Source organism: Gymnoscopelus microlampas, assembly GCF_963454915.1.
Source record: "Gymnoscopelus microlampas genome assembly, chromosome: 24".
In the NCBI taxonomy this organism is placed as follows: Eukaryota; Metazoa; Chordata; class Actinopteri; order Myctophiformes; family Myctophidae; genus Gymnoscopelus; species Gymnoscopelus microlampas.
In genome coordinates, this window is record NC_139961.1 from 24,335,951 (window position 1) to 24,357,471 (window position 21,521).

A 21,521-nucleotide genomic window follows, 5' to 3' on the forward strand; every position below is an offset into this window, starting at 1 on the left:
ATGAATGGGCGTGGAGAGAGAGGTCATGGTCAAAGGCTTTTCTTCCAGCCAAAGAAAGTGTTTTCAGTGGAAACCTCCATAGATAGGCATGTGTACTTTTATGGCTGCCGCAAGTGTCCAGTAATGTGACTTAAGGATCAGCGGTGGAAGAAGTACTCAGATATGTTTACTTAAGTAAAAGTAGCAATACCGCAATTTAGAAATACTCTGTTACAAGTGAAAGACCTGTGTTCAGAAGTATTAGCATCAAAATATACATAAAGTACCAAAAGTACTACAATGTTTGAAAATAGCCGATCTACAAGCTGACAACGATGCGACACGTTGTGAGCTTGTAGATCGGCTATTTTCAAATATATAAAAGGTATAAAATAGGGCTAAAGTGGTTAATGTATGTTTTATAATATAATTATTTATATCTGCAAAGTAACTAGTAACTCAATTTTTCCAATAATTGAAGTGGAGTAAAAGTACAATATTTGCCTCTGAGATGTAGTGGAGTACCTAGAGTAGAGGTAAAAGGTAAAACATTGGAAATTGGAAATACTCCAGTAAAGTAAAAAATACCTCAAATTGTACTTAAGTATAGAAACAGGGGTTTCATAAAAAAAAACGTTTATACTTACTTTCAGTGACACTGGTTTGGGGGACAGACTATAGACTATGATAGATAGACTGTAAGTAAAATAAGGTGATCGTACATTTACTTTGTTAAGTGTGATTTATACTTAGTTGTGTGCCGGTGGTGTCCCGTATCGGAAATCTACAAGCCCATAACGTTGGGCTTGTGGATCTGCCATTTTCCCGGGGGCGCGACAGACAGAACGCGCAAACCAAGTATAACCCATGGCTATTCTCACTTGGGTTAATGTGCAAGTTGGAGAGTCATGCTTCAATGTCAAGTTGGAACGAGGTCAAATTCAAGTGTGTGTGTGCGTGTGTGTGTGTGTGTGTGTGTGTGTGTGTGTGTGTGTGTGTGTGTGTGTGTGTGTGTGTGTGTGTGTGTGTGTGTGTGTGTGTGTGTGTGTGTGTGTGTGTGTGTGTGTGTGTGTACCATTAATATATGTGTCCTTGTATGCTCTCCTTTATGTGGACATGAATACATTGTTAAAATGTGTGTGTGTGTGTGTGTGTGTGTGTGTGTGTGTGTGTGTGTGTGTGTGTGTGTGTGTGTGTGTGTGTGTGTGTGTGTGTGTGTGTGTGTGAGAGAGAGAGAGAGAGAGAGAGACCAGGGGGAGAGAGAGACTAGATATTGACATTTCATAAACATACAGTACATTTGGCCAATTGGTAGTAGCTCACACACACACACACACACACACACACACACACACAGACACAGACACACACACACACACACACACACACACACACACAGACACAGACACACACACACACACACACACACACACACACACACACACACACACACACAGACACACACACACACACACACACACACACACACACACACACACACACACACACACACACAGACACACACACACACACACACACACACACACACACACACACACACACGCGCGGTCGATACATCACATCTGGACAGATGTCCTCCTGTCCTCTGCTGCTCCCTCCCTCCATCTCTCCTCTTTTTCCACATTCTTCTCTCCTTGCATCTCCTCTTTCCTTCACTTCCTCCTCTTTCATCTCCTCCCTTGTCTTCCTCGCTCGCATTCTTTCGCTCCCCGCGTGCCGCGGGTTCCACGCCCTGTCATCCCCGCTGCCTCAGGGCTGTGTGTGTGTGTGTGTGTGTGTGTGTGTGTGTGTGTGTGTGTGTGTGTGTGTGTGTGTGTGTGTGTGTGTGTGTGTGTTTTATAGTTTAACCCGTTAAGGCCTGAGGTTACGATACTACAAAATGTCTTCTAAATCCTAAAAAATCACACCCAGTGTGAAGTGGGCGGTGTGGTCACAGTGGTCATCACAGTGATGGAAGTGATTCACTTAAAAAAAAACATAAAAGTGTTTTTTTTAAGTCCATACTGCTATTCATAGGGCTGCACATGTGTCATGTGTTTCGCTAGCCAATCACAGTCCTGAATTTGCAAAGTCAGCCAATCACATTACAGCTAGTGGTGATGACACTAGCTGTAATGTGATTGGCTGACTTTGCAAAAGTATAGATTTGCATTGACTGTGGAAGGGTTAGGGTTGTAGACTGCGTTGTAGACTATTGGCCAATCACGGTGCAGGATTGGTCAGTGTCTAAAACTCACTTATAGGGGGCGGTTACACTGCCCCAAAAACTGAAAAACGTATGTTGCTATATCAGTGGTTCTCAAACTTTTCCGTGTCAAGGACCCCCAAAATGATATGTATCTGGCCGCGGACCCCCATCTCAAAATATTTTGTTCCAGGGACCCCCAGAAGCAAAGATTTGAGTTAAAACTGTTTGCTTTTAGTATATTCAAAGATTAGCAAACATTGACAACGATTTTTCAAAAATAGCAGATCTACAAGCTCATAGTGCGGCACTCGGTGCAGCGCTATGAGCTTGTAGATCTGCTATTTTTGAATAGCCAAAGAATAAAAAGTCATACCTGATTTATACTTACACTGTAGTTGCATGCCGGCGTGTCGCACACCGAAAATTGCAGATCTACAAGCTCACAACGCCTCTCGCGTTGTTGTGAGGTTGTACTGCAGATCGGCCATTTTTAGCTTTAGTGTTATGGTGGTTTAAATGCGTTTTTAAAAGGTTTAAATTCAAAATGTAAAAAAAAAAATGGCATTCATATTATAGCCACCCTATAAAAACGAAGATGTCCTCACAAGTACAGTAATACAAACATGCACACACGCGCGCGTGTGTGTGTGTGTGTGTGTGTGTGTGTGTGTGTGTGTGCGCGCGCGCGTGTGTGTGTGCATGTGCATGTGCATCAGCTGTGGTCACACTGGGACCATCGAAACACCATTTTAGGAGACAATGGACTCCTCCTACAGCACCATAAAACACATCTCCTGACCCCGAGACTCAACTCACAACAGAGGAGGAGGACGGGACCATCCCTCTCTGTCTTTATTTCTCCTCCCTCCCTCCCCCTTCCCCTCCTCCCCATCCCTCCCTCTCCCATAACCCCTCCTCTCCCCTGTGTCGTCCCGCTCTGGAATGTGGTGTTCTCCACTTCTCCATGTAGGCTAGTTAAAGTGTACCTTTTCCCACAGTAAAACTGCATAGAGTTTATACTACTTGTGATTCTCAACCTTTTTTTCAACAGTTTAATACCGTATGCGTTAGATACCAGTGGTTCTCAACCAGTGGTCCGGGGACCACCAGTGGTCCTTGAGGGGGTTCCAGGGGGTCCCCAGTAGAAGGTGTTAATACTTTTTCACCCCTTAATCCATATTGTATACGTTGGCTTTTCAAAAATAGTCAGATATATAAGCACGCAGCGCGTCACTTCGTGCCGCGCTGCGAGCTTGTACATCTGACTATTTTTGAACATTTTCGAAAGATCTTGAAAGTGTTTGAAGAATGTTTTAGAATTTTGACATCTTTAACACAAATCCTCTCTTCTGGGGGTCCCTGGCACAAAACATTTTCAGATGGGAGTCCGCGGCCAAATGTATATCGATTTAAGGGGTCCTTGGCATGAAAAAGGTTGAAAACCACTGCGTTAGACCATGGACCCCCCCTTTTGATGCCATGTTTATCTCTGGGGGACCCCGACCCTCACTATAACATCTTCAGTGATGTGTACAAATGGAATCAAATTGGACCCATTTGGTTCCATTTGTACACTCTCTTAGTTACAAACTCCTCAATCTGGGAAACCATTAGGCACAAAAAAGGGTCTCCTCCCCTTTCTTAGTCCACTTCCTCTAGGGGGGGTGCTGTGTTTAAACCTACTACTAACAACAACACTGCATGTTTAGGGCAGTGGTGCTGACAGATTCCGCTGTTAGCAGAATTTGTCTTGTGTAACTCTCAGAGTTATGGGGGTCCTTGAAAATAAGACAACCACTATGCCACACTAAATGGAACAGAGCCTTAATTAGTATCATTGGTAACACCTGTGAAGGAAGAAAGGAAGGGGCCCAATTCATTCCCAATATGGCTGCTGTGCATAGAGCCTATTTGGTTCCTAACTATCATTTAGCTGGGGACCTCCTGCAACCCCCTCAAGGACCCCTGCGGGTCCCTAAACCTTACTTTGAGAACCTCAGTAAGAGTCACAGACCCGTAGGGGTTCAAACGGACCCCTGGTGGTCACGATGACGTCACTGCACCGGAAGTAGACTGCTGTTTTCATTACCACAGCAAACCAGTGCAGATGGTCACTTGTTGTCTGAAGAATACACAAATATTATCTGATCCCTTGCAAAAAACAATCATATTTTTTTCCAGTGATATAATTGTCACACATACATATATATATATATATATTGTCGGGCAGAAACCTCCTATCTTCTTAATCTAACTTTGTGTTTCTTCATAAATGAACGCCCTACTCGATGATCCAATGTCACATAAAAGCATCAAGAGTATAGCAGATCCACAAGCTCGCACATTTTGAGCTTGTAGAACTGCTACTTTTGCCAGATTTTAATTTGAATCCTGAATAGTAACGGTTTTGGACAGGTTTCCACCCGACAGAGGCGATATGTTATATAAAGATCACATTTGAGAACCTAATGAGATTCGCCTGCAGTGTGAAGAGAGCCCATGTCATTTTTAATTAGGCGTGTCATGTTTTGGTATATGTCAAAGCATGTCGAGGTTTGTTCAAATTCTTGAGGAAGTATGGTATGGAAACTTAATTTGCAGAGACTTGAGAAACTGGCTTGAGACAGACACGTAATCCAAATAATGAACTTAATGGTGCCTTTCATTTGTTTTATCAAAGTTATGCTATTTAATGCATTATAAAGCACAGATTTATGTGAGAAGTCTGGCCAAAAATAGTCCCTGGATTCATTTTTACAAACTAAATTCAAACGTCCATGACTTGTAAACCGTTCGGCGATGTTTAGCCAACAATTGACTCAGTTACTCAGGGAAGTTCGTCAGTGTTTTTTTATGACTATGGTGAACATTTACAAAGAGATTAAGTCTAACAATGAAGCTAACGGGGGTAATTGTTAGTTTGTTTACTTTATGGCTGACACTATTAAAGGGCAATGACACGTATTGATGGCAGTATGGTAGTTTACTTGAATTAACACTCTGGATTTGATCATCAGCGGCAGGCTGGAACGGCTGGGGATGGAGATTATGTTTTTAAATCTGGGTCCTCAGCACAAGGACGTACATTTCTACTGCTGTGATATCATAAACAACAAAAAGGCTTGCACACTGAAAAATGAAAATTGAGGTCCTCAGACCATCATCAACACTCACTGAGGTCAACTCTCTGTGTCACTTTAGTTCACCATGTCACTTTTTGCACTTTCGTAAATAAAGGACTATTTTTTACACCCAAAGAGCCTCAATGTTAATTTTTCAGTGTGCAAGCCTTTTTGTTGTTTATGGACTTTCATGCTGGCCTCTCGCACCTGTCTTCAGCCCTAGTAAGGCTTGAGTTTAGAGTGAAAACTTCCCTACCTCTTTTACTGCACTTCTACTGTATTTCATTTTTACTTTTATGCAATACCACCTATAAACTAGTAGTGGTCCTTCCCGACCACATGCCATTTATCAGTACGAGAGCAGGAAGACCAGTCGGTATATACAACTGGCTTTAAGTCGTTAAAACTGGTTACCAAAACAGGCATTCCATTCTGCATGCTGCAGGTGCACCTCACACTTCTCCCAACTATGTTACAATACATGGTTTTGCCTCAATCTGATAACAAAGTAGGCCATCAAAGTACTATTGTGTTGGGGGAACAGGTTTTGCAGAGTGTGACACCACGACGGACGGTGGTCTATTGATGATGCTGTGTCTGAGCATTTGATGTCTTACTGTCCTACTGTCCTAGTGTGTGTGTGTGTGTGTGTGTGTGTGTGTGTGTGTGTGTGTGTGTGCGCGCGCGCACGCACGCGTGTAAACAAAGCACAAATGACCAAGTACATTTAGTTATTATATCAACGCACTGCTGTATTGACATTGTGAAAACATATCCTCCAGATTCAAAATATTTTCGAAGATCTACCGAAATCCTACAAAATTGTGAAAATAGCCAATCAGCAAGCTCACCACAACACGTCCCAAAGTGATGCGTTATGAGCCTGTAGATCTGGCTTTTTTCCTGATATTTTGAAACAGGGCTTATTAGTGTTGGCTATAAAAAAATAGCGCAGATATACAAGCTCACAGCACAAGCTCACAGCACGTCACACCACGCTAGGAGCTTGCACATCTGCTATTTGAGTGTTGAATAATTTGTATGTTTTTTTTTTTTACATAAATCTTCTCTTCTGGTGGGTCCCCGGCAAAACATTTTCAAATGTGGGGGACGGACCCGGCCAAATATATATATATATATATATATATCAATTTGGGGGTCCTCGACACGAAAAAGTTTGAGAACTTCTGATTTAGAAGGCATTTGTAGAATCGGCCTCAGGTCTTGGTTATTATCTCATAATATAACAAAGTAGGCCATCAAAGAACTATTGTGTTGTGGGGGAACAGGTTTTTGCACTGACACTGAACCGGACGGTGGGCTTTTGATGATGGCTGTGAGAGATATGTGGTGGTGCCTGGAAGTTTGGCTGTGTCAGGCGTTCAGCGGCATGTCCTGTTGTCAGCACATTGCAGAGAGAGGGAGGAGGTGGTGATGGTTCTTTTAAGGTTCACCCCAGCATTCTTTACATGGTTATACCTACCTACCAGTGTTTCTGATAATCAGTGGAATTCAGTGACGCACGCACACACGCGCACACGCACACACACACACGCACACGCACACGCACACACACACACACACACACACACACACACACACACATAAAGTTAATGTGTGCACACTTGCGTGTGTGTGTGTGTGTGTGTGTGTGTATGTGTGTGTGTCTGAGTGCGTGCGTGTGTCTGAGTGTGAGTGTGTGTGCAGCACGAGTGACGCGTTTGATCTGCTGCAGTGTATGAAACGATTTCCCCCAATAGGTGTGTGTGTGTGTGTGTGTGTGTGTGTGTGCATGTATGCATGCCATGCGTGCTGTGTATGTGTGTGTGTGTGTGTGTGTGTGTGTGTGTGTGTGTGTGTGTGTGTGTGTGTGTGTGTGTGTGTGTGTGTGTGTGTGTGTGTGTGTGTGTGTGTGTGTATGTTTGTGTGTGTGTGTGTGTGTGTGCGTGTGCGTGTGCGTGTGCGTGTGCGTGTGCGCGTGCGCGTGCGCGTGCACGTGCGTGTGCGTGTGCGTGTGGACTCCCGGGTCAGATAAGCCACCCTCCAGGGTGTGACAGTAAATCCTCCATATCAAAGCCACTCAGGAAGCAGAGCTAAGACACACAGAGACAGTCCGAGGGTCTTTCTGTCTGCCCGTGTCCCCGCTCACACAATGACCTGCCAAACAACATGGCCTTTTGTGTTGTTTAAACTTCTCTACTGTGGCTGCCCTACAAAACCAAAGTGCAGTAACTACATTTTTGGACACATTTTTGGCCACATTTTTTGCCACATTGACTCATTTATTGACTTGTTTATTTGCCCTACAAAACCAAAACCAAAGTGCAGGAACCACATCTTTGGACACATTTTTGGTCACAATGACTCATTTATTGACTTGTTTATTTTCTCTAAAAAAACTAAACCAAAGTGCAGTGACTACATGTTTTGGACACTGACTTATTTATTTAGGAAACAAGTCCCCTGGACATTTTTGTGTCATCCTTTTAGATTTATAATAATAATCTTTATTGTTCCCTAAGGGATATTTGTCTTCAGAGTCTATTCAAAAGCAACAACAAAAAACAACACCATATGGCACAAAATAACATATCACACCACACAACACCAAGATAGTACATGAGGTCCCCACTGTACACAGAAAACCATCCTATCGACGGGGCAGTTTGTTTAATGCCGCAGTCGCTGTGGAGAAAAAACTCCTGCAAAAACGAACCTTTTCCCACTTCAAGGTTCTGTATCTTTGTGTATTGTCTTACTGTACCACATGCTGTTTACATTTCTGACTAATAAAGTATTCAATCAATCAATCAGCCTTCATGATTTTGGGGGATAAACAGTTACCTTTGTGAACAGATGTACAATTAGTGCAATATCAAATATTGGCAGGCCAGATGAACCACTTTCAAAAAGCAAATAAAAAGGCTTTAAAGCCGTTTTTAATCAGTTTAATTATTTTGCTGTCACTGCACTTTGGCTTTGAAGGCCATTGGTTCTCAAAGTGGGGTCCGGGGACCCCCAGGGGTCCTTGAGGGAGTTCCAGGGGGTCCCCAGCTAAATGATGGATAGTTAGGAACCAAATGGACCCTTATGGGTCTGTTACTCTGAGAGTGTACAAATGGAACCAAATGGACCCTAACTCTCAGAGTTCAATTAACATGATTTTTTTACATTATAAATTGGGGTCCCAGAGATGGAAATGCCATTAATTGGGGGTCCGTAGCCTAATGCATGTCAAACTGGGGGTCCTTGCTAGAGCCGTAAAAATCTTCTCTTATGGGGGTCCCTGGCCTATATTTTCAACTGGGGGTCCTTGCTAGAGCCGTAAAAATCTTCTCTTATGGGGGTCCCTGGCATATCTTTTCAAATGGGGGTCCGCAAGCTAATAAGTGTCAATTTGGGGGTCCTTGACATGAAAAGGTTTGAGAACCACTGTCCATTGCAAGGGCACCTACTGTGGGTCCATTTAGAAGCCCCTTAAGGAACCTTGAGGGTCCCTGGACCCTACTTTGAGAACCACTGCTACAGTATAGGCTATACTTCACTGCGTCACATCGGCCCCCCATACCGTGCATACCTTTGATAGCAATTGATTTGCTCACTATTTATCTTTCATATCTCACTTTTTCCCCCTCTTTCTTTTAAAAAGTGAGATAGCATTCATTCCAGACCTTGTTCACATGTGCACCCTATCAGTCCCACACCCACACATCCAATTACTGTACAAATAAACCCACGTCTTTTTTTCCTATAGCAAACGTATCCATATCCAGTGGTGGAAAAAGTACTCAAATGTTTTACTTAAGTAAAAGTATCAATACTGCAATGTAGAAGTACTCTGTTACAAGTAAAATTCCGGAATGCAAAATGTACTTGAGTAAAAGTACAAAAGTATTAGTATCAAAATCTACTTAAAGTACTAAAAGTAAAAATACTAAATGTTTGGAAATAGCAGATCTAAAAGCTTGCGACGCGTTGTTGTCAAACAGCCTAGGTATAAAATAGGGCTAAAGTGGTTAGTTAAGCTTGTATACTGCTCAAAGAAATAAAGGGAACACTTTGATCCCTTAATTCTTTTGAGTTTTTTCATGAACAGTGTACATAGGCCTACTGCTAACGAAAAAATTAAGGGACCAAAGTGTTCCCTTTATTTTGTTGAGCAGTATATTTGCAATTTTTTAATATCCAGCATACAAAATATGGATAAAGTTTGAGAACCACTGATTTAAATGGCCTATTATCCTGTTCTGTTTGTAAAACGCTACAGCAGAATTTACAAACAGTAAGCAACAATCTTTTCAATCAGAATGGTGCAGCTCAGCAGCTGTAGCCTGTATTTCTCCGAACATGTACAAATGCAAAATATAAGGTGCTTACCCGGTTTCCCCAAATGTTAACTAGCGATCCGGAGTATTTGTGTAATGTATTAGTCCATATTTTTCAATAAAGAAGTGTTTTAATACTGTCTGTGGCCTAACGCCATTTCCCCCCCTCGTTCACTTCCTCTTTACATTAAGTGTAATTCCGTCTTTCACCAGATGCTTTCCGTCGGCCACACATACGGGCTTTACTAGTGAAATTCCAGGGAAAATTGGGAGGGAGACTCTCTCGTAGATACGAAAATAAAAGTCAGACTCCATAAAATACACCTAGAATAGTCTTGATTTAAGGGCTAGTGCAGCTGCAGAAATAAACTCTCTCCCCTCCCTCTCTTCTAGCAGCATGTGTCTCCGCTGCTCTCTCTAACTAATTTCGCTGGGGACCCCCTGGCACCCCCCCCCAAGGACCCCTGTGGGTCCCCAGACCCCACAGTGGTTTTCAACCAGTGGTCCGGGGACCACCAGTGGTCCTTGAGGGAGTACCAGGGGGTCCCCAGCAAAATGTGTTAACAGCGTCACAATAATTTTTTTAACCACTTAGCTTTGGCTATTTTTGAAAAACCTTGGAAAAAGTGTGCATATCTTTGAATATTTATATTTTTTTAAAGCGAAAATTAACTAATATCTTTGCTTATCTGGGGGTCCCTCCCTGGCACAAAACATTTTCAAATGGGGGTCCGCGGCCAAATGTATATCAATTTAGGGGTCCAATTGGCATGAAAAGGGTTGAAAACCAATCAGTGCCATCTAAACCAATGTTCTAGCAGCATGTGTCTCCGCTGCTCTCTCTCTCTCTCTCTCTCTCTCTCTCTCTCTCTCTCTCTCTCTAGTAGAGTAGAGGCAGTAACAGTCAGACCGTTAACACAGACACAGACAGGCGGCATAGCGCACCATGGATCCGTTACGCACTGGATCCTCTCTCTCCTCCTCTGGACAGGATTACCAAGTGATCAACAACGTGATCAACATCAACTCATGAGAAAATAATATAAGCTCTTTATTGAGGCTATAGTTTTCTTTCTCTTTCTTTGGTTAATCGTTAAAAACTCGCGCGTTTCTCGTCCTTTTCCTCTGGGTTAAAAGGCAGGAACGCAACGCAACGCAACACGCAAACTGTGTGTTTTTTTTGTGTGGAGAATCAACGCTGCGTTTATTCCAGTGCATCTACGGGAGTTATTATTGCTTTGATTTTAGTTCCCCCCCCGCTGATATATATTTGTTTTTTGCTCATTTTGTGGGTGTTTTATATGTGGATACTTATTATTCTGGACCATGATGGGAGACTCCGTGTTTCTCGACAGGCACAATTCATATCTTGTGAGTACATTTCTCCTACTCGTGATTCTTTGCTTCCATTTCTGGCAAATTAATTCATTAATAATCATTACGTGACGACTTGGGAAAGAGAGGGGGGGGAGGGAGAGGGAGAGAGAGAGAGAGAGGGGGGGGGGGAGAAAGAGAGAGAGAGCCTGAGAGAGATCTGCCTACATTTCACAGATGTTGAAAATGAGGCTCCAGCTGTTGTAGCCTCTACAGTAGACTGTGGAAGTAAAGTCTCTCTCTCTCTCTCTCTCTCTCTCTCTCTCTCTCTCTCTCTCTCTCTCTCTCTCTCTCTCTCTCTCTCTCTCTCTCTCTCTCTCTCTCTCTCTCTCTCTCTCTCTCTCTCTCTCTCTCTCACACACACACACACGACTCCACCACATATGAAAAAAAGTTTGCAGTGCCTTCAAATGCATTATTACTCCCATCCCATACCACCTGTTGCTTTCCTGTCTTTGTTGTTCATAGATGATACAATATTGAGGCTTTGAGCTATAGATGATATATACTTTATGTTGTATTTCACTCACACTGTTGTGAGTGGGGTGTTCTGATACATGCATGATGCAAAGCAGAAGCTAGGGGCCTCAACTGCAACTTCCTCTGATGCAATGCTTCATGTGGTGTGTGTGTGTGCGTGTGTGCGTGTGTGCGTGTGTGCGTGTGTGCGTGTGTGTGTGTGTGTGTGTGTGTGTGCGCGCGTGCGTGTGCATGCCTGCAGGTTTTGTAAAAGACATTACTATAATGCTATAGTAGGCACTACATGGGCACACACGCACATACTTTCTTTCTTGATCTTGATCTTGATCTCTCACACACACACACACACACACACACACACACACACACACACACACACACGCACACACGCACACACACACACACGCACACACACACCCACACACACACACACACACACACACACACACACACACACACACACACACAGAGAGTAATACAAGTGTGCATGCATACTACACGGAAAACCTTGTGATTTCCGTCTTGTTCTCCTTCTCAGTATGTAGTCGTGTTACAAGTGGTTGTGTTTGACATTGCTATGACAAAGCCTCAGTGTTTCAGATAGGGGCAAAACATAGAGATATGGTTCAACGCAGTCAGGGTCAGGCTCATGGCACTCACATGGGAACAACTGGGCCTCAGAGGTATTTTTTAAGATGTGTCACCTTTGGAAAAAACACAATCGTTTGGAATAATTCCAAGTCCAACAGAGATTAAATTAATCCATGTTGAAGAGGAAACATTTCTGAGAAATGAATGCATACACTTAACGCAGGTATGCACACTTGTGTGTATGTAACGCCCTGGAGGAATCGAACCTGGGTCTCCCGCATTGGAAGGCAAACATCTTAACCACTAGCCTAAAGGGGAATTACCCCTTGCTCTGAGCCACACGTACCTGTGGGTGATTTTCGGATTTTGTAAAATATGTATGAATAATTCTGAAACTAGCCCGCCAGTCTGTGAGCCTGATATAGATTGGCAATTTTTTGAAACTTTAATAATTTATTTTAGAAAAATCTATAATGACATGCCTCAAACAGTGACAGCAGGTTGAAAGTGGTTAACCTCTTACACCCCAGCAACTGTTTTCTGCAGAAAATAGCCGATCTACAAGCTTACAACGTGCCGCACAGCGAAGATATTTAATGTAGAGCGAAAACAGAAAAGAAGTATAGAGCCCTGAGGGTTTCCACTCAACAACGTATAGCAGGGGTCTTCAACAGGGGGTCCGCAACCCCTAGGGGGTCCTCAGAGTTACTACAGGGGGGCGGCCAAATCTTTGTGTGATTGGATTTTTTTTTTCAATCACTTGAAACCTATACCTTGAAACCTATTATCCCTATTCTGAAGAGAACCAAAAATAGCAGATCTACAAGCTTGTAGCTTGAGCTTGTAGATCGGCTATTTTCGGGCAAAGAACTTTGGTGTTGGTCCATGAAATCTATGAAAATAACATTCATTTTATACATTATGTAGGCTACTGGGGGTCCCTGCCTCATCTCTCCTTCAGCTAGGGGGTCCTTGGGCTGAAAAAACGTTGAAGACCCCTATTTTCCGGTAGTGAGTGATGGTCAGCCCTCGGTGGCGTGGTGGTGTGTGTCTTTATAAGTGATGTCTCTGTGGCTGGGAGCCCTCATAAAGCTACAACCCCAGATTGAATAACAATACCGTTTGCTTTGGCTGCATGCAAGCCGCATGCTGTGGTCTCCCACAGTGTGGTTAGTGAGTGTGTGTGTGTGTGTGTGTGTGTGTGTGTGTGTGTGTGTGTGTGTGTGTGTGTGTGTGTGTGTGTGTGTGTGTGTGTGTGTGTGTGTGTGTGTGTGTGTGTGTGTTTCTGAGACCACATTTTGTGGGACAAATTGATTGGGGAAGCATGTCTAATTTTGTGGATAAATTGTGTATCCCCCCAATTTGATTTGTCTGCTGTTTCATATGGGGTAAGGAGAGGCACACAGGGTTAAATGCATGTAAGTCAATTGCAATGTACTTTGCAGAACCAACGTGTGTGCGTGTGTGTGTGTGTGTGTGTGTGTGTGTGTGTGTGTGTGTGTGTGTGTGTGTGTGTGTGTGTGTGTGTGTGTGTGTGTGTGTGTGTGTGTGTGTGTGTGCGCGCAGGCACACGTGTGTCCTTGCTTCGTTTTACATGTGGTATGTCATTTCTGGCCACCGCCAGTCAAAATGAATGTGCTGGGCGAGCACAGAATGGGACTAACAAAATGTTGTGTGGTCTCTGTATGAAATGGTCAGTGACTTTGTCAAGCTGCAGAAATTAAAGAATGACTCAATTCAATTCAATGTAGCTTTGTTGGCATGAGAAAACATACGTTTACATTGCCAAAGCAAGTGTCAAACCTTGAGTACGGGGTCTGTCTGTGGCTAGCCTGGTTCCAGGAGAATCTGCCATTGCAAAAACATTTTGCCATTGGCAGATTAATATCTACGCAGTGATATTAGTCTGGCCATGCCAGGCTAGTCCGTGGCGGCCTTTCTCTATTGCAAGGCTGTGTTCACTGAGTCTGTACCTCAAGGCTTTCCTTTGAATGAATTGTATCAACAGAGGTTGAGAAGAGGTTTTAAAGTATAGTTGAAGTATAGTTTCTGTGATAAGAAGAAGAACATGTGCATTCGTTCTTTAGGTGAGGGATCCAAACGTTATAAAAACGTGTCTGCCTCCTCAGGTCAACTCCATGCAAAACGTTTCACTACCCAGTGGTGTAAAGTAACTACGTACATTTACTCAAGTACTGTACTTAAGTACAATGTTGAGATATCTTTACTTTACTGGAGTACTTTTACTTCTACTCCATTACATCTCAGAGGCAAATATTGTACTTTTACTCCACTGCAATTATTTGAAAACTAGTTTACTAGTTACTTAGTAGATTTTGATTATTATTACAAAACATGCATTAACCACTTCAGCCCTATGTACATTTCGGCCATTTGAATGCGACGCATTGTGAGCTTGTAGTACTGCTATTTTCAAAAGATTTGTATACATTTGAAAACTTTAAATGGGACATTTTGCATAATGACTACTTTTACTTTTGGTACTTTAAGCACATTTTGATACCAATACCTTTGTACTTTCACTCAAGTACATTTTACATTCCGGACTTTTACTTGTAACAGAGTACTTCTACATTGCAGTATCTATACTTTTACTTAAGTAAAACAATGTAGTACTTTTTCCACCACTGGCTGAAGTATAGTTTTTGTGAGAAATCCCAAAACTTGTCTGCCTCCTCAGGTCAAACGTTTCACTACCACATTACTACTACGTCTCGTACTGCCACAGGCATATGTACCGTTCATCATCACAAACCCAGCGGTAGTGCAGCTCCAGCCAGGCGGCTTGTAGCTGTCCTAATAAATCCCAGACACCTAGTTGAACTCAGCACAGGAATGTACTACCTATAACCCAATGGAGAAGAAGACCATCCCTAAGAAAAATGTCCTTAGTGGAGGATTTTTTGCCCTCTCTTGGGCGCTTATTCTTTTTTCGTTACTTTTTTTCCTTCTTCTCTCCATCAGGCCCTCTAATAAACAAACGGCATTGACTTCGTCATTCCCGCCGCGCCAAATAGATGTTTCGGATTCCAAGTCGTTCCACTCCGGAACACACAGATGGATGGTTGGAGAGAGTGAAAGAGCAAGAGATAGACAGACAGAGAGAGAGAGACACAGAGAGACAGAGAGAGAGGTGTTGTAGCGCGTCATTCCGTTGCCAGAATCTAAAACGTTTTAATCCCTGTTCTATCCCCAGTCAAAGTTTGTTTCCAGTGTTTCCACTTGTAGTGACGTGCGAGGCTGTTCTGTACTTGTGCAGTTCAAGAAGACATTTTGGAAGAGCACCAGGGATCACACCTGGCTGGTGGATTTCTGGATCCCTTTGCGGCCGTGTTGGCCCATTGTTCCGTAGAAAGCATCAGGATGTCCACAATGCATCACCCACTGTCTGATTGTACTTTCTTCTTACAATGTCCTGTCATGATTAACCTATAGGGTGGCCATATATTCAAACACCCCCAACCAGGACCCTTAAATGAATGTGCACTCACAGACCCATTCATGCACATTCACGCAGCCGCAGCCTGTTCAGGCCAGCGTTGTGGCCGCGGCCAGGCAAGCGGCATCTCAGCCTTGCCAGCCACACAAAAAGACTATGGAGCACTGTCTTCTTGGCTGCCATCAGACCTATGAACACACAGTCCATTACGTGGCCCGGACTATAAAGTGGACATGTCTGTGGCTAATGTATAGGACCTATGACAATGCAGATTTAGGCATGTTTTTGTTATTTAAGCAGCTTAGTTTTAAAGCTGATTTAGGTAGTTTACATTTTAGTTTAGATCTTTTTGTTATTTAAGCAGCTAAGTTTAAAAATTGAACACTGAGTTTTTTACATCTTAACTCTTGACACTGTAGCTGCAGTGTTGTTTTTTAGCGCACAATGCATTTCACATGCCTTTTACTTTGTATTGCATTGGTATTGTTGACAAATAAAGTTGAACCTTAAGAACCTGAACCTTAACCCAGCATAGGTGTTGCGTGATACGGGCAACAACCGTTTGAACACACATCAGCGTTGAATTCAGACACGCAATGCGTTGTCCATGGTTTCTGATTATTACATGAACAGAACAGAACATGATAAATGACTATGCAACCACTGAAAACAGCTATTATTATCATAATTGTGATGATGAAAACCTGGACATTGTAGTGTTTTAGAGATATTCGGGACTCGGGAGGATACACTGTTTGAAACCGGGACAATCACAGGCCAAACCGGGATGTCTGGTCTGTCACCCTAGATTAACCACATGAACCCTAGCTGCTGTATCTAAGGAGGGGTGGCTAATATTGACCCCTGGGGGACTCCGGCGGTCACCCAAAGTATATATAGGGTTAAAGTGGTTAATGTCACAGCTGTACGTAGTTGTGCTAGTGGTTGTGTATCTGTAGTTATCGTTAAATGTGTTTCTGCGATTGATAGCAAAGGCACTTTTCTTTGCACTATTGTGCATGCTGTCTCTTGCTCTCTGAGCTTTATGCCAGTGGTTCTCAAACTTTTTCGTGTCAAGGACCCCCAAAATGATATGTATTTGGCCGCGGACCCCCATCTCAAAATACTTTGTTCCAGGGACCCCCAGAAGCAAAGATTTGAGTTACAAATGTTTGCTGAAAAAATATATATATTCAAAGATTTGCACATATTTTCACGATTTAAAAAAAATAGCAGATCTACAAGCTCATAGCGCGGCACTCTGTGCCGCGCTATGAGCTTGTAGATCTGCTATTTTTGAATAGCCAAAGTATAAAATATGGTTTCAGTGGTTAAAATGATTGTGACACTATATTATCAAATTTTGCTGGGGACCCCTTGGTACCCTCCCAAGGACCCCTGGGGGTCCCCCGACCGCACTTTGAGAACCAATGGCTTTACGCAAACATGTGTTAGCCCTTCTGCAAGCTGCAACATTACCCCGCAGTACGGGCTTTGGAAAATGACCACATAAACAACTACAGAAATCACTATGTCATTCCGCTGATGGAAATTATAGTGCAGCGTCTATTATTATTCTATTATCCAGTCTGCCACTTAGGTTGGACTAAAACAAACCATGAAAAAGCCCTTTTAAATTGACCCGTGCCGCTGCTGTTAACTGTCAACCACATCTTGGGGGGATTGCGTCATGTGGGCCTACATTTGAAAAAAAATAATGTATATTTTGGTCTTCCAGTTCCAGGACTGATTAAAGAGCAAAGGGAGCAATTAGGGACAATTCAGTTCTTTTTTTTGTTATTTGTCGTCAAACATTCCAATAGGAATGTTTCTTCCTCTGTGTTTCGTGTGTGAGCCTGGAAATTCAAGGCAGTGCGTTTTCTATTTTCTTTATCCTTTGAACAATGGTTCTCAACGTCAGGTACGGGGACCACCAGGCGGTCCAACAGAATGCTAACGGGGTCTGTAAAGACCCTGATAAAAGTATCCGTTTTTTTTGTATCGATATCAACTTGTTACGTACATTTTCAGTGTTGACAAATGAATAATGCTCTAAAATTACATGATGGGAATTGTTTGACAAAAGAGAACTAACATTGAAGTTGAATTGGAGCTGTTGCCCTGTATTTCATCATGTTGCTTTTAAAAAAAATACTTGTCATGTAAAGGTAGCTCTCCACCGCACAGACGCCGGCGGCAGTACGTTTTGGATAGCGTCTGTTGCCGAAAATCTGCCGTTGAATAGGCGGTGCGAACACTGTCGCTCGGTTGGCTTTCGACCGTCGGATAGCAGCGGGCTTGTTGTTGTAAAAGACATTTAGCTGTAGCACCATAGTACAGCCGTCTGTCGGTGACGGCTCTCAGGTGCATAATTCAGCAACTTTTTGTTCACACCTTTCAACCGGCTGATCTCCCAACTTCATTTGACTGCCAGTCTGTAGTAATCTGCAGTAGTTGTTTGGAGGAGAGCTACCTTATCAGGGACTTATCTCTGAGAGTGTGCAAATGGAAGGCATTTGCACATCCTCAGAGTTAAAGTAACACTGAAAATGTTACAGTGTATATTGGGGTCCAAAGGATAACAAATTGATCATTCATACACTCTCAGAACTACAGACCCGTTAAGGGTCCATTTTGGACCCCTCCTGAGCCCCCGGACCAGACATTGAGAAACAGTGTCCCTTGAATGAGGGATGATCTTTGGTGGTGTACTGTGTTGTCATCAGATGTACGGCGTCACCATCGCCTGGCGGTTTTAAAGGTGACTGTCACCGAGGAAGAAGGAAGGAGACAGAGAGAGAGACAAAGAGCACATTGATAAAGTGATTGATGACCCCAGTCGCCCCCACCCACCCCCCCACGCACGCCCCAACCAACCCCGCCAAATGGCCTTTCCTTACCTTCCTCCCCCTCCCTCCCTCTTCCTTGACTCGGTCTCTCCCTTTGTCTGTTTATCTACGTGCCTCCCTGTCTCTGTCTGTCTGTCTGTCAGTCTGTCTGTCTATTTGTCTGTCCGTCTGTCTTTGCCTCTCCGCATGTTCTACTCCTCTTTCCCTTTCATCTTCAATTTGTCTCTGACGTTTGTCCCTTTATATGCTGACCCGTTTTCCCGCCTATCTCTCTTTCTCCCTGTGTGTGTGTGTGTGTGTGTGTGTGTGTGTGTGTGTGTGTGTGTGTGTGTGTGTGTGTGTGTGTGTGTGTGTGTCTCTCTCTCTGTGTCTGTCGTCACTGAGTAAACGGAGCGCGTGCCAGAGAACCATGTCGACCTGAGAGCCAGCTTACCTGTTTAGACAAAGTACCGGATTCTTCCTACTGTTGTTTCCTCCACTTAACTGCCCCTCCCTCCTTCCCTCTCTCTCTCCCCCTCTCTCTCTCCCTCTCTCGCTCTCTCAATCAGTGTTGCCATATCTGCTTATTATAAGCGGCTTTGGCCTTGCTTAGTTGGTTGTAAATATTGGTAGTTGCGGGTTGCTTCATGTCAAGGACCCCCCAAATGAATAATGTATTTGAATCTGTCAAGTCAAATCTGGCAACACTGCTCTCTATATCTCTCTTCGCTTACTTAAAGTACCATAAGTCAACGTCATCATCTGTTCACAGCTTTGGCTATACATAGTTCATAAACAGTGAACATTGTCCCATTATTAATGGCTTCATTTTTTGATTTCGTGTTTGTTTTCTCCAGCCATTAAAAAGGCTATCAAACATACCTCAATAACTGAGTCAATGTTGATCAAACGTCATTGCATAGTTAACAATTCAAGGACGTTTGAACTGCGTATCATGAATCAATCTCTCCATCATGGGGCTATTTTCGGCAACACCTTTATAAACAATCAAACGCATTAAAGTGCATTACGACGCAACTGTAATGTAACTTTAACGGAAAATAATGGTGCGGTAAAATAGGTCTCATTGCATTGTGTATATATCTAGTAGTTTCAATGATCTGCTAGTAATGTAGATGTTCATACCCTACTGCAGTGGTTCCCAAACTGGGGGCCCCCAGGCGGGTCCCCAACAGTAAACAAACCAACATACAGTAAGTGTATGCAGGGTATCTGCACATTTCTAAAGTTACAATTTAATCACTTTTGAGACATTTTTAGTTGTCAAATATTACGTAAGAAAGTGGCAAACATTGTGAAAATAGCCGAACTACAGGCTCACAAGCTTCTAGAGTATCACGAGTCAAACCAAATGTAGGAAGTCCAAGTGCTTGTTAGGGTGGGGGGAGGGTCCCCAGTTCAAATATGATTATTTTGAGCGGTCATGGCCTGAAAAGTTTGGCAACCCTTGCCCTACTGAAACGAAAGGAAAGTCAATGGACAAAACACCAGTCCTCCTTTAACGCTAATATTATGACCTAGCTGTTTTCATGTACACAGACACGTCTCCCATCCACCCTCTCTTACATGCTCACACCCCCCTCTCTCTGCCCCATAATGCTGGGTAAACATGCTGTAATGTGGTATGTTCTCCCCACTGTACCTGCACTTGGTGTGTCACCTTGCTTTTGTTGCAGGCGGTGTTTGCTCTGTTCTGCCACCACTCCCAACACAAACAGCGCTAGCCCGCACAGGGCTCCAGTCCTTGCTTTTCAAAGAAGTCGCACACGTCTCATGAGCTCATGACAAGCCCCATCTGTGTCTTACTGTATGTTTCAAGGTTGATTTTTCTGGGCAATTTTCTGCTATAAAGGACGTTGCCCAAAATATAGGCACACCAGTTTGTCTTTGTGGATCCACACTGAAAGATATGCATGCATGTGGGGGGTCCTTGACATGAAAAGGTTTGAGAATCACTGCGCTACATCTCCTGCCTCAGCTTGGTGACATAACACGACTCGTCATGTCCATCATGACCCAGTAGAATGTTGGCCTGAATGGAAACCTCTGACCAGAAGCTTACAGGTCCATGTTTTCTATCTAAATGCCCCAGAGCAAGACTCTCCAGTACCTGATCACACACTTTTGTTTCGTTTCGGTTTGGCTAAATGATAATTGCTATTTCATTGGCAAGGGTTCAGGTGTAGAGAGATGAATGCTGCCAACTGTCTGTCTGTATGTCTGTCTGTTGTAGCGTGCAGTACGTGTGGTCTTGTTGTCTTTGTATTGTGTTACATACTGTATGCACGTTACCGCGAAACTAGTCGCCAAATGCCTCCGAGACAAATATAAATATGTTCATACTGTAGTATTTATTTGGCATCTTAAACCACTTAATCCCCAAGATATTTCATTGAACGTGCTCCCTCAGGGGTTCCTAAGCTTGTTGTAGATTGGCCATTTAAAAAAAAACGTCTTTCTTAGGTAATATTTGACAATTTGGCCAATGTTTGACCATTGTTTATAGTATAGTTTGTTGGTTACTTTTTAGTAATGGTATTATTAGTAGTTTATTTATTTCATTTTAGAGGTATTAAGGTCTTAAAAGTCCTTAAATTATCACTTTAGAAATGTGCAGATACTCTGTATACACTTATACTGTATGTTGGTTTGTTTACTGTTGAGTGAAAAAACGATGTTGCACATTAAGCTAGTCATCTGGGGACCCCCCAAGATAATTTGGCGACCCCCCTGGAGGTCCCGGCCTCCAGTTTGAGAACCACTTTCCCACAACACCCTGGCCATCGCTCCAACTGTCCTAGACTCTTCTCCCTCCAGGCTCCCAAGCTGTGGACTGACCTCCCTCGGGACTGCAGACTCACTCCCTTTTTCCTGCCGTTCCTGCCTATATATGGGTGTATCAGGTTTGTTTATGGTTACGTCTGAGTCAGAGTGACGTGGCCGTGGTCCTGCCTATATATGGGTGTATCGGGTTTGTTTATGGTTATGTCAGAGTGATGTCAGAGGTCCGCCCAACCGCCAGCCCGCCCACTCTCCCATTAGCCAATTTTAATATAGGATATGCGATCCAGATCTGTGTTGGTTACTTGTTCACACAATGTACAGTAATGTGTGGCGTACAAATGCTAGGTT

The 21,521-nt window shown here is 43.3% G+C and overlaps 1 protein-coding gene across 1 annotated transcript in view; it reads left to right on the top strand.

The window, feature by feature from the left end:
* The first annotated feature begins 10,573 nt into the window (after positions 1–10,573).
* Positions 10,574–21,521, top strand: part of LOC311040514 (rho GTPase-activating protein 6-like) — a 98,558-nt gene continuing 87,610 nt past the window's right edge. Inside the window, exon 1 of the mRNA XM_084050844.1 lies at positions 10,574–11,006. Coding sequence (XP_083906970.1) covers positions 10,962–11,006 — 45 coding nt within the window. The 5' untranslated portion in view covers positions 10,574–10,961. The remainder of the gene's footprint in view (positions 11,007–21,521) is intronic.